The following is a 12,280-nucleotide window of genomic DNA, read 5'->3' on the forward strand; positions in this document are numbered from 1 at the left end:
CGATTCAACTACTCTGCGTACTTGTTTTATTATATTTTATAATAATATATACACAATGTATTGACTACATGAAATAATGATGTAAAGTACATTGTACCCTATAGAAATCTGAAATACGTATTAAGTATAAACACTCTAGCTGTCAGCACGGCGGAGTGTAACTTAGACAATACAGTGTGATACACCAATTAAATGCATAGTATCTACGTCATCAGTGGATATTAAATAATAATTTAACATAATATTATTTTTATTATATAGTTTATGTGGTCAACGATCATATAGCTTGTTGCCAACAAAGTAATTCGCATTAAGTTCACATTTTCTTACATAATTTTCAAGCACATAAAGTTCGACAATAAAAAATAAATACATTCTTTCAGATATTTGAGAAATGTGTCATACTGCAAATTATTGAAGTGGGTCAGTTATAAATTAATCATTTAAATATAATTAAAAATACAATTAAAATTATTGTCATATTGTGGTCTGCGTAAATTTTAAAATATTGTTATCTACTTAAAATATATAGTTCAATGTTCGTACTCTATTATTAAACAAGGATTTTCAGAAATAAATTACAAAGACTAATTGTTTTCATTTTTCTAAATTAACTTTTATAAAATTGCTCCATGTAATCACGTGTAGGTACTCATAAGTTATAACTATCGATATTTTACATGAATATGTATTACAACATAAATTTACAATTATTTCACTTCGCTCTAACTTAACATATACAGCTATTCATAAGTCATGGTCTATAAGTAGTAACAATGAAAGAATGTGGAGTCACTCGATAACCAATCAAAACGGTACACAAAGTAAATACATACTTATATTATATTATATGTTTCAGCCGATTCTCAATCGTCTAGTTTTAACTAGAATATGTTATTATGTACTTAGATCTTTGCGCAATACATAATACGAGTAGATACATACACGTTCATATACTAATATTATGTGTACACAATGGTCACAATGGGTATATTTATTGGTATGAGTATTAAATTATGTACGTATTTTTAATATAATAAGATCTTAAAAATAAATTATGGAACCTCTCTGTAACGTTATGATTTAAAACGCGATATACTTATAGGTATAGGGACATACAGTAAAGGAAATCGTTATCAAAAGCTAATTACCTAAATTTGGTCAGTAGAAAAATATCAGCGACATCGTTATAATTGTAATTATTTATAATTCTTCCTGTTTTATTCGCATCTTTAACACCCTTTCCCGAGCAGCACGTCGTATTGAACAGCGTATTGCTGTTCGGCCGTCAAATCCTCGTCTAACGCCGAATCCGTGTTACAATATCATATAGGTAATAATGTATATTTATGTAGGTATATTATACACATCAAAGTCGTCGTAGTGCGTGCGTTCAGTATACCATATCAGATATAAATATAACATAATAATATACTATCGTGCGGTTTATATTATGTTATCACGTCGATAACTTTCGCAGTGGACTATACCCGACGAGCATGTCGTTGTAGGCCATCACGTAGGCACACCGCGCGGTACACGACGATAGGTATATTGTGGGCACGTAAGAGGTATACACATTATACTCGGCCGGGCGAAACGGCCGTTGCCTATTGTTTTTGGCGACCTCCCTCAACGGACGGCGCAAAAGCAAACGCGCCGCAGCAGTCGTGTATCTACGCGCGATACGCCGACAATGACCGCGTGCGAACGCAAACGCGACAGTCGTCGGATTCGCAGTGTACGTATACGTATATCCTACGTACACACGCGCACGGATCGTACCATGTGCGCGAAGACTTGGCGCAAAATAATAATAATAATAAAACGAGCTGATCATTCAAGTCTCCGGACGGTTCAGTCACGCGTAAACTGGGTCTCGCATTGTTTATGCGGATCGCTCGCGCGCGTGCGCGCTATATATATATATATATATAGTTGCACGATATAGCGCATATAACATGTACGCACATAGGAACGTCTTAAACGGTTCGCGTGCTTGTGTTAACATTATATAATACAATATTATGATACACACATGTACCCGCCGCGTCGGTATTTACGGCTTACGCGTGTATACCTGTACATAATACACACATACATATAATATATATATATATATTATAACGGCGCGGGCAACGGATAAAAAATTATATAGTCCGAGAATATAATATACCTACGTTATATTGTACTGTATATATATATATGTGTGTGTGTGTGTGTGTATATAGTGCAGTCGCCAGTCGGTTACCGCAACCACAACTAGGTTGTGTGTGCACCCTCCTCCCACCCAACCGCTTTCCCGCACCTATTTATATATATATATATATATATATATATAGCGGTAAATATTATACGTATACCTATTATAATAGTTTGATGCGCACGACGTAGACGACGACAGCCATACATTTATAAACATAGGTATATTACGACGTACGAATGCACCTATACGTATGTAGGTATAGGTATAACATGCACAACGTCACCGCGATATTAGAAAATATAAAATATTTAATCGAAAAAGTAAACACGATTACCCGCACCGGAGTGGACGACGCTGTCACGCGTAATATTTGACCGTGTGCGGTGTATAGTTACAGTATTGCTGATAATCTCACTTCGTTCGCTTAGCTACTATATTAATAATACGATATAAAATTATTGTAATAAGCTCATTTTCGTATTATTTGTTGTTATTAAAAACTGAACACACGCTGAATATGTCATAATATAATGTCATGTTGTCCGGCACGGTACGACTACGGTATCAATATAGTTTACTCCGCAAAAGAAAGACTAATGTAGTTTCATATATTATTATTTATATTTTCTAGTTACGAGGAGAGTCATAATATTGAAATATAAACACTTTAATGATTTTGATTTTTGATGGTTTACAAATTTTTTTTTTGTATACGTGAACGGATTTTATCTCACTATTCGTCCGATATGTACACCAATTGATATTTACAGATAATAATATAATATACGCTCATCAATCAACGAGTACTTACGCTAAATAATTATACTTTCGTTTGTTTTTATGATATTATTTTTGTGACTACATGCAGGACATCGTTATACCTTTATATGTACACATCATGATTTTAACGTATGAATTTCTCTGCGACCAAGTATGGTTATAAGAATAGAGAATTATGTTTTCTTAGTTCATCCTAACATACATAATTATATTTATAACATTACACGTAAAAGTATGACGCACTCAAGTTCTTTGAATATCGGTAAATTGTTTGCCACCACTTTCCCACGTATAAAACCCACTTTGTTGTTTTTATATACTGTCAGAACTTGCGAAATATAAAAGCACAACGGTAAAAAAGGCTTACGTACGAGCTTAGAATAAAAAGTTAAAGCAACGATTTAGACACTTCGATGACTAACTCTACAAACGTATTATAATTTATAAGATTGAATAAAAAAATTTTAAATCTAAATTAAAAAATGTAATTTATTATAGAAAAAACAAATCCGTATTGACAAATCTATATTTTATAATCTATAAGAATGGGAGCCACAGCTGTAATAATGATGTATTATAATGATGTGTACGAAAATAATAATCACAATAAATGACGTGCTGATGCACACAATTATTAAAAATGAAAACTCAACAACGCATAATATAGTGATAGACACCTGTATTATGTATAGTGGCTCCCGAGGTGATCTCATAACTCGCACGTATATAATACAATATATTATATATGTGGCCTATTCGTTTTAGCTGTTGTTTTCATTCTCGGTACCTATATGATAAAAAAAAAAAAGTCGGAAAAAACGGGTTTCTTTGAGTAAATATTTGATCTGTGGGGACCACTTTCCCGAACGATTCGTGCGGTGTATGTGTATATATTGACGTGTCCTCTTCGCCTATCTTATCTATGCAAGCGCGCCCGTACGTGTGTGTCAGCGTGTACGTGCACACTAAATACTTATACACTGTACATATTAAAAATATACAGGGTGATTCTTTTGACAGTAAACTCTAGTTATATCTCGAAAAATGTTAACTTTTTCGAACATTTTTTCAAATTTCAAATTTTTAAAAATATGAAAGTTATTATTGCATTTTGTGTTTTTAGTATTTATACTGCTAAGAATTTATATTTTTTCAACATTTTGTTCCGCTCATCTAAACCGAGTAAACTGTAAATATCTTTCAAGTTCAAGAGGACATCGTACTCTTTATCCGCATATTTAATTGTATGAGCATTTTTAAACATCAATGTCTTACATACTAATAACTTGTTTAAAAATGAAAGTACCGCAAAAACTCAAAAACTGAACACAGACAATGTCCTCACTTTTAAATTTGATAATGATCGATTCACTCGAATATTTAAAACGAGAGCACAGAATTGAAATCGCTAAATTGTTGTATGTTATGCGCGTGTTAGTATTGTTAGTAAGGTGCGTTCAATATGTCATGCACAGATTGCGATGTCTTCTTAAGTATACGACTATACTTTTGTGGTATAAATGTTCATATTGATTTCATACACCGTTATTAAAAAAAAACTCAAATTGGTAACGAAATGTTCTAAAGAAGTTAATGCTATGAGACGATATAGTAAGCAAAAACTATCATCCTGTATTGTCAACCTGGTATAATATATTATGCGGTGAAAACCGCGTGAGCCGTGCTGGTTGGTAAACAAATAGCGGGTATAATACGAGACATATTATAAAATATGGAGAAAAAAACAAGATGACTGTTTTCTGCCGACATTCGATTATTGTTATTATAGTTGTATCGTTTGTGTCATTGATGCAGCAGTGTAGTGTTTGAACGAATGCCGACGCCACACGTGTTTGTACGTCCGTCCGCATGGGTAGTGCGAGAAATTAACACCTTACCTTCATATTATATTGCAGTAATGGCTTGTTTATCTCCAGGGAAGTGAAAAAAAAATCACTGAAAAGGAAAAAAACTGAAAGAAAGCACGCTGATTCCGTGAAGTTTATTTTACGTGGTAATATGTAATATATAGTTGACGGATTTTGGTATTTTTGAAAAGCCGCCAGCAAAATAAACGCGCGTTGCAAAACAATTTATTGGTTGGTAATTGAATGGTTTGCCGCCAGGCGAACGATGAGTCGATTTATTATCGTAAAATAGGTATATTGTTGCCGTATTATTATCGTATGCATAGCTAGTTTAATTATACGTTTACATCGCACTCACGTTTGTTATTAATACGTCATATATATATATATATATTATAATATATTTAAATTCATTTCCTATGTGTATAATAGCTAGTGTGGCTGTAACATTTTTAAGATATTTGAGGAATTTTGTTATTGAGTCAAAAAACATGAAAGGAATATGATATTTTTTTAATTATTTAGTGTTGAATAACATCTAGTCCTTTCCATATTATTATAGTACACCAACTAGCTAAAACTACTTAGTTGGTAAATAAATTAAAAAAAAAAAAAACATCTTTTAAAATTAATTTAGAAAAATATGACAGTTGATGAAATAATAACATCTAAACACGAGTTATCCAGGAAAAAATATAGTTGAATCATTTATCATAACAAATTAATTTCAAATTAATAATTTTTAATAAACGATTCGGTTTTATTGGCATTAATGCCAATTAACTGGTCGGTTTATACAAAACCGTAAGAATTAATTATAGGAATTATTGGAATACCATAGTTACCGCTTGTACACATTGATTATGATTATAGTGACAAACGGATAAATCAATATATGTTTATTTCTCAATTTAATAATAAGTAACGATAATCTTACTCAAGGATGTAATTTCGGTATGAGAAAACCGGTTAAGGATTGATTGATCCCGATACTGCTATTATAATACAATGTAAACGTATAATAATACTTATACCTACACTTTGCTGTAGTTTTTCTGTTATTACTTGACTTGTTTAATTCGTAATATTATGTACTTTGGATTTTCTTTAAAATCGTATATTATATATTTCGAATTAGGCACCCCGGGCGTTATGAGATATCTCGTTACATATATTAATCGTATCTATATGATACTCTACGACGATATCATTATTTCAGCGATAAAGCAATGTATATTATACGATATAGGTACGTATAATGTATACCTAATACCTACCTTATGACGACGAGTAATGAGTGTCCAAATACAGTTCATTTAATAATAAAGTTTATGATGGTGATGATAGGTCATTAAACAAAATAATAGACGATGGTGGAAAATATGATACAAGTTATTGTTGAGGTGAAGGAAAAACGATGAATGATGATAAATTAGACGTCATACCTCTGTTTTTCAGTCCTATTATAATTCCGAAAACATGCTTTATATTCAAAATAAAATGCTCTAGAATAGTTTTAGAACAAACACATATTATCTAAATTACCTTTGAAAAAATTCTAGTTGGTCTATCGAATATTTGGTTACGAAATGTTTATGCTAACGCATAATAATATTTTATACGAATACCTACAAAAATAAAAATACTTACGTTTTCATTCCAAATTAATTTCTCACTCTAACAGTTCAATTATAAATACGACCTTTCTTTTTATTCTTGATAACTGTTTTCGTCTGCTAAAACGCAACTGGGATCGTAATTTATTAAACTAATAAATAAAATAATTTAATGAGATGTTACTAATGGGCGATTTCCTCTTCATGCCAATTACTCCTCTTATACAAGTGGATATCATCATAATTAATAATAAAATTGTACAGATTGTCTTGTTTTACTTATTTGTAATAAATAAATGCTTATACCTGTTTCTAAAATAATGTATCTAATATATTTAATGGCGAATGTTTGCGGACGAATTATTAAATGTGTGTACTTACATGAGATTAAAATCGTTCGTATCTTGCTTGTTACAGATGGGCACCGGCATGGATCATAAATCTACTTGGTACTGCAACGCGGCGAACAAGGTAAAACATTTAATATTAATTATAATTATTATTATTACAATGATAATAATAATATAATAATAACAATAATATTATTATAATGATATAAATCGCGTCGTGGTTATTTTTTATAATAGTTTTATATTGTTATTATTATTGAATAGACAAATCCCGCGGAGAAACCAGTTTTACCAAATGCGGGTAGTTCGATTAATATTTAAATATTCGGTTCGCGCTAGGCGACGGCGGGAATTGATTAGAATCCAGATATCATTAAGCGTTCTGGGGGGAAACCGATACTTTATATGTTATTACACGATATTATATCTGTGGAGATTTTTTTTTTTTAACTGCCGTGGTGAAAAAAGAATAAAAACTGATATATTCATATACACAGTAATATACCTACATATTATATAGGTAATACACATAATATGTTTGTATGTGTGTGTGTGTGTGTGTGTGTGTGTGTGTGTGTAAAATATAAATTACATTACATTCGTGATTAAGCGTACCGGTTTTCCATTAGAGTTTTTCGAGAAAGATAAAAAACAATATTCCTCCTCCACTTGGTACCTACCTCTTATTAGACTGAAGTGACCTAAGTGCCGTGCCGTGTAGCAGCAGCAGCAGCAGCAGCTGAGGGTGACAACCGACCGGATTTATGACGACTCTGTTATGTATAATATATATTTGTATATCAAGTATTATTATATTGGTACTACTATAGTGGTCGGCGAAATAATATTATATAGGTACATTTCGGACGGTAATAATTGAAAACACGTCGCCCGTAGGTAACCGAAGGGTTTTTTCTCGTTTATAAACGAATTTTGTAATTATCGGCAGCAGCCGTATAATAATGTGATTCGATTATAAAGTTGTATTTTTTTTTATGTTTTATTAATACTATCGCCGTTATAAACGTATAAACATGCACATATATAATATGTACAGAGTGATCCATTTGACCACATTAATATCCAAGTCATTTTTTTAATGTTAAAATGTTGAAAAATATGAAAAAAAAAATGTTTTTATGATTATAGTCTCAAAGTAGAAATTACTAATCAGTATATCTGTGTATGTGAGTAATGTATATGAAAGCAGAGTAAAATAGGGAGAGTTACCCTGTCAAAAGTTGTGGTGTATTATTCCGCTGACTTAAATTTGAAATGTTTATTGATAATAAAAACATTTTATTCAATAAATTTTGATCATTTTTGTTTATACATCAATATCTTAGGAACAATATTCTGCATCTTTTAATAGCAATGAAATAAAAAATAAACGTTGCCATAAAAGAAAAAAACCTTACAAAACCTATAAATCACTATGACTCAAATTACTAAATAGTAATAAAAAAGCAGTATAGTTCGTTATAATAACCAATTTGTTTGATAATGTTTAAAGTTTGTCAATTAAATGGATCACTCCGTATGTTTAAATAATTATATTACGCATTGTGTGTGTGTGTGTGTGAATGTATATGTAATACATATGTATTATAAGTATACGTAATATAAATTATATATTTTACGTCATTCGGGACAGTGATGATAATATCATTAATAAGATGCCTCCGTTGCGGCGGCGGTCTCTGTCCGGAGGCAACCGACAGCAGTTTCGCCCCAGTGAAATAATAAATATTATAATGATAATGTGTAATATTATTTGTTAATAAAAACCAAAAAAAAAAAACAACCAAAACCAAAATGTCTATAAATAACAATGACAGCGGCTGTGTATATTTATTACGATACCGCCGTCATCGTGTAATGCGACGCGATTGGCTGCCGTTTCGATTTTTTTTTTCGGACGCGTGCGCCCGGAGGCGACGAGTGACGACCCACGCGTATGGACTCGTATTACAATTTACAATTATTTACGGACGCATCGAAAGTTATCGAAGTCGGAATATTATAGTGGCGACCGATCCGGCGACAGGACGCCACGAGGAAAACTCGTCCATATAATAAAACACATTACGAGTATCGGAGTATACGTTCAAACCTCGCTAGACAAGCGTGTCATTTACGACTCGAACGAGTTTTCGCGTATTAAAATAATATATGATAATAATATAATATAACATAGTATTCATTATAATATATATATATATATATATATATAAATACATTAGCGTGACGACTAGGATATCGTGTACCGGACTCGATAATCCTTGACGATTTTAAACGATGATATATTTTAATCTATGGATATATTATTATATTGGGTATATTGATCAAAAGGCGTACACTGTTAAAGTAACATTTTTTTCCCGATCCGTTGCGGCGTCGCGCTATAACTTAACAAGCCCGTGGGGTGGTGTTGATAACAATATTCGATTTTGTAGTTTCAATAAAGACTGCATAAATATGTACACATTATAGTAAACTGTCTACAGGTATTTATTGCGGATGTGCTTTATTCGTGAGGAGCGGTTCGGGCTCAACCTCTTCCTCAAATGTCTTTGAATTCTTAAAATAAACGATACGAAACTATTATAATAACAATCGCTCTTAATTTTATTAGGTATATCGACGTTTTTTTTTTCAATTAATTAAATAAATATTTATGCGATCATCTATAGTTGGTTTTTTTCTTGTCTTAGATTATTTTCAATGAATATTTAAATTCTATTTCTTATAAAATAAATATAATATGCCGAATACAGCCATCAACAAGTATAATAATATTTTATATTTAGACTATTCACAGTATTTTCCAATAAGAACACTCGAAAGAGTGTTTATACAATATTATAATATACAAAATGAGCTTTAGAATTATTTTTTACTTTATTCGTGATAATTTTCGTACAAACCTCATTAAAAAAAAAAAACCGATGAACAAAAATGTTTGCTCTTCGACAAGTCGACGAAATAATACTAGGCTGTACACCTGTAAGATTCAGGTTTTTCGATTGATTCGTGTAGATGTAATTAATAATATAATTCGTTGGACCTAAATGTTCGTATTATTTGACGCCTATCACATTATTCATTGTTGCTTTTTTTTTACTATTTAATTTATATAAATAGTACACGTTTAACCCATTACCTATTAAATTTATAAACGTATATTTCTGAAAATTTAAAATGTTCAGGTTCGTTCGCAGGCTATGAGTATTTTTTAACTGATGTCTTATTAAAATATTGCACATATTTTATAGCGTTTCGAATGAGTAGGTCTGCGAGTTTGTTGCAAATCGTGTTGTGACGATAATAATATTATGACACTGCACAACGGAAACCATTGCAGCGCGTCGAAAGTTTAACTTTGTACATAACGTTATTATTCACGAAACGCCCTGTATAAAATAATATGTATTATACGCCGTGCACAATCGATTAGGAAACGTGTATGTACATGCGTATTTTATTATACAGCCATATAGGCGCTCGTACGTCCTTGTGTCCGCATCCGTTCGCGGAAAAACGGTAAATACATCAAACCGTTTCGCGTCGTTGATGCGTATATGTGGATAAGCGTGTACGCCACGTTCGAATAATATGGTATGAGTAATTTGCAGGAAACGCTTGTGACATATCATATTATCGTTTGTTTTTTATTTTTACATTTTATTACTTATGTACATTTAATACGACGTGCAAATAATTACGTTGTGCGTGGTAAGTACCTACACTCGTCTATTAAAAAAAACAAATAGGCAATTTTTTACGACCTCGCAGTGAGACTTATAGACGTGTTTAATACGACATATCTATTATAATGATATGATTATTATTCGGATGCGAGATTTTAACGATAAACGACATTCGTTGCTGCAATGGTATCAATTTATTATACGAACCACCTGTAGGTATGACCTGTTGTACACGTATTATACGCGCGTGCTGCGTATAACGAGTGAATCACGATTATGACGTATCGCTGAAAGCTATATGGAAGCAGCGTATTTTAATATTTACAACGAATATTTAACATCGAAATATTCTTAACGTGCGTACTGTCGTTTAAATATTGTCATAGGTAAATACAATTGCAACTGCCGTAGACGGAGATTAATTTAAATTTTAGAGGAACTAATTTTTTACATGAATACTAAGATATAACTATTAATTCTAAAAGAAAAAAACAAATTTGTATAATAACTCAACCTATTCATAGTATAAATTGGTATTTATATTCCTTTAATAATAAATATTATACCAATTGTATAATAAACAATATTAATACATAAAACATGTGATTGAAAGTTAATAGTAATCAAACAATGCAATATTTTTTTACAAGTTAAATCAAATAATTAAAAATTTGTTTTACCTTTTTAAATACCTACTTTTAATGGTCGCTTTTAGTATACCTGGTAAAGTTATTTTATTTATAAGATTGGGTTATGCAATAGACAAAAGATAACAAATATTAACACGAAAAATATAGACTAATCTAGAATTCATTGTGTTAAACATTAACAAACCGTCCCAATATTACGTGTAAAGCAATATTCACCGAACAAGGAAATTAAAAATATTTTTGAATGAATCTGGTAATTATTTTGGGTGGTTAAGTTCAGATAAGCTTCCTCCTTCCAATTACTATCAATGTACGTAGCATTTACTCGATAATAAGTACAATTTGTTATTTATTAAAATCTAGGTATCGCATAGACGTCAATCATTATATTTTATTACCGAAAGAGATACACGCTAATGAACTACCTATATCAATATAATTATTATAATGATATACCATTATACTGTACATCATATTGTTTATATTCATTATGTATAATACTACTTCTGGAATCCATTGACCGTTATGTTATATTATGCACGCATTTGCACTGCAGATATCCTTTTGCCCGGGTGGGCAAATTCGTGATTATAATTAAGAATATCATAATTAATAATGCAAAATAAGCAATAAATATTGCCATAGTATGGTGATAGCATAATAATATGAGATGGCCTTATTTATCACACATAATTATAGTTCAACATCTAAGTGCATTTGATTGCAATTAAAATATTATACGGATATTAGGTTCAATTTTGTTTTTATCTTTTGTACTATCGCAATATGTTTTCAACCGTAAAAAAACAATGTAGGTACTCGGTACACGATATATTAATAATATATGCTTTGAGAATTCATCGAAGCTCATGAATGTAATCATTGCCATAGGCAGTCAATGTATTTTTAATAATTTATAATTAATTAAATTAATTTTTCAAAATTGTTTTACTTTATTTCAATGATCTTATTAATATATTTATAAAATAGAAATGTGATGTTATGGTGTTAATTTTACATTTTAATTTGGGAAATTTAACTAAAATATGTAAGTACCCATATTTACTTAAATTATAATTAATTTATCATAAACTATTCAT

At 30.9% G+C, this 12,280-nt stretch overlaps 1 protein-coding gene across 1 annotated transcript in view; it reads left to right on the forward strand.

Annotated features, from left to right (window-relative positions):
- The window catches only part of LOC112603773 (zinc finger protein 442-like), an 88,315-nt gene that overhangs the window by 38,480 nt on the left and 37,555 nt on the right, over positions 1-12,280 (forward strand). Inside the window, exon 3 of the mRNA XM_025352509.1 lies at positions 6,888-6,941. Within this exon, the coding sequence (XP_025208294.1) occupies positions 6,888-6,941 (54 nt within the window). The remainder of the gene's footprint in view (positions 1-6,887; positions 6,942-12,280) is intronic.

This window comes from Melanaphis sacchari, unplaced genomic scaffold (assembly GCF_002803265.2).
Source record: "Melanaphis sacchari strain LSU unplaced genomic scaffold, SCAv2.0 Contig1112_pilon_pilon, whole genome shotgun sequence".
In the NCBI taxonomy this organism is placed as follows: Eukaryota; Metazoa; Arthropoda; class Insecta; order Hemiptera; family Aphididae; genus Melanaphis; species Melanaphis sacchari.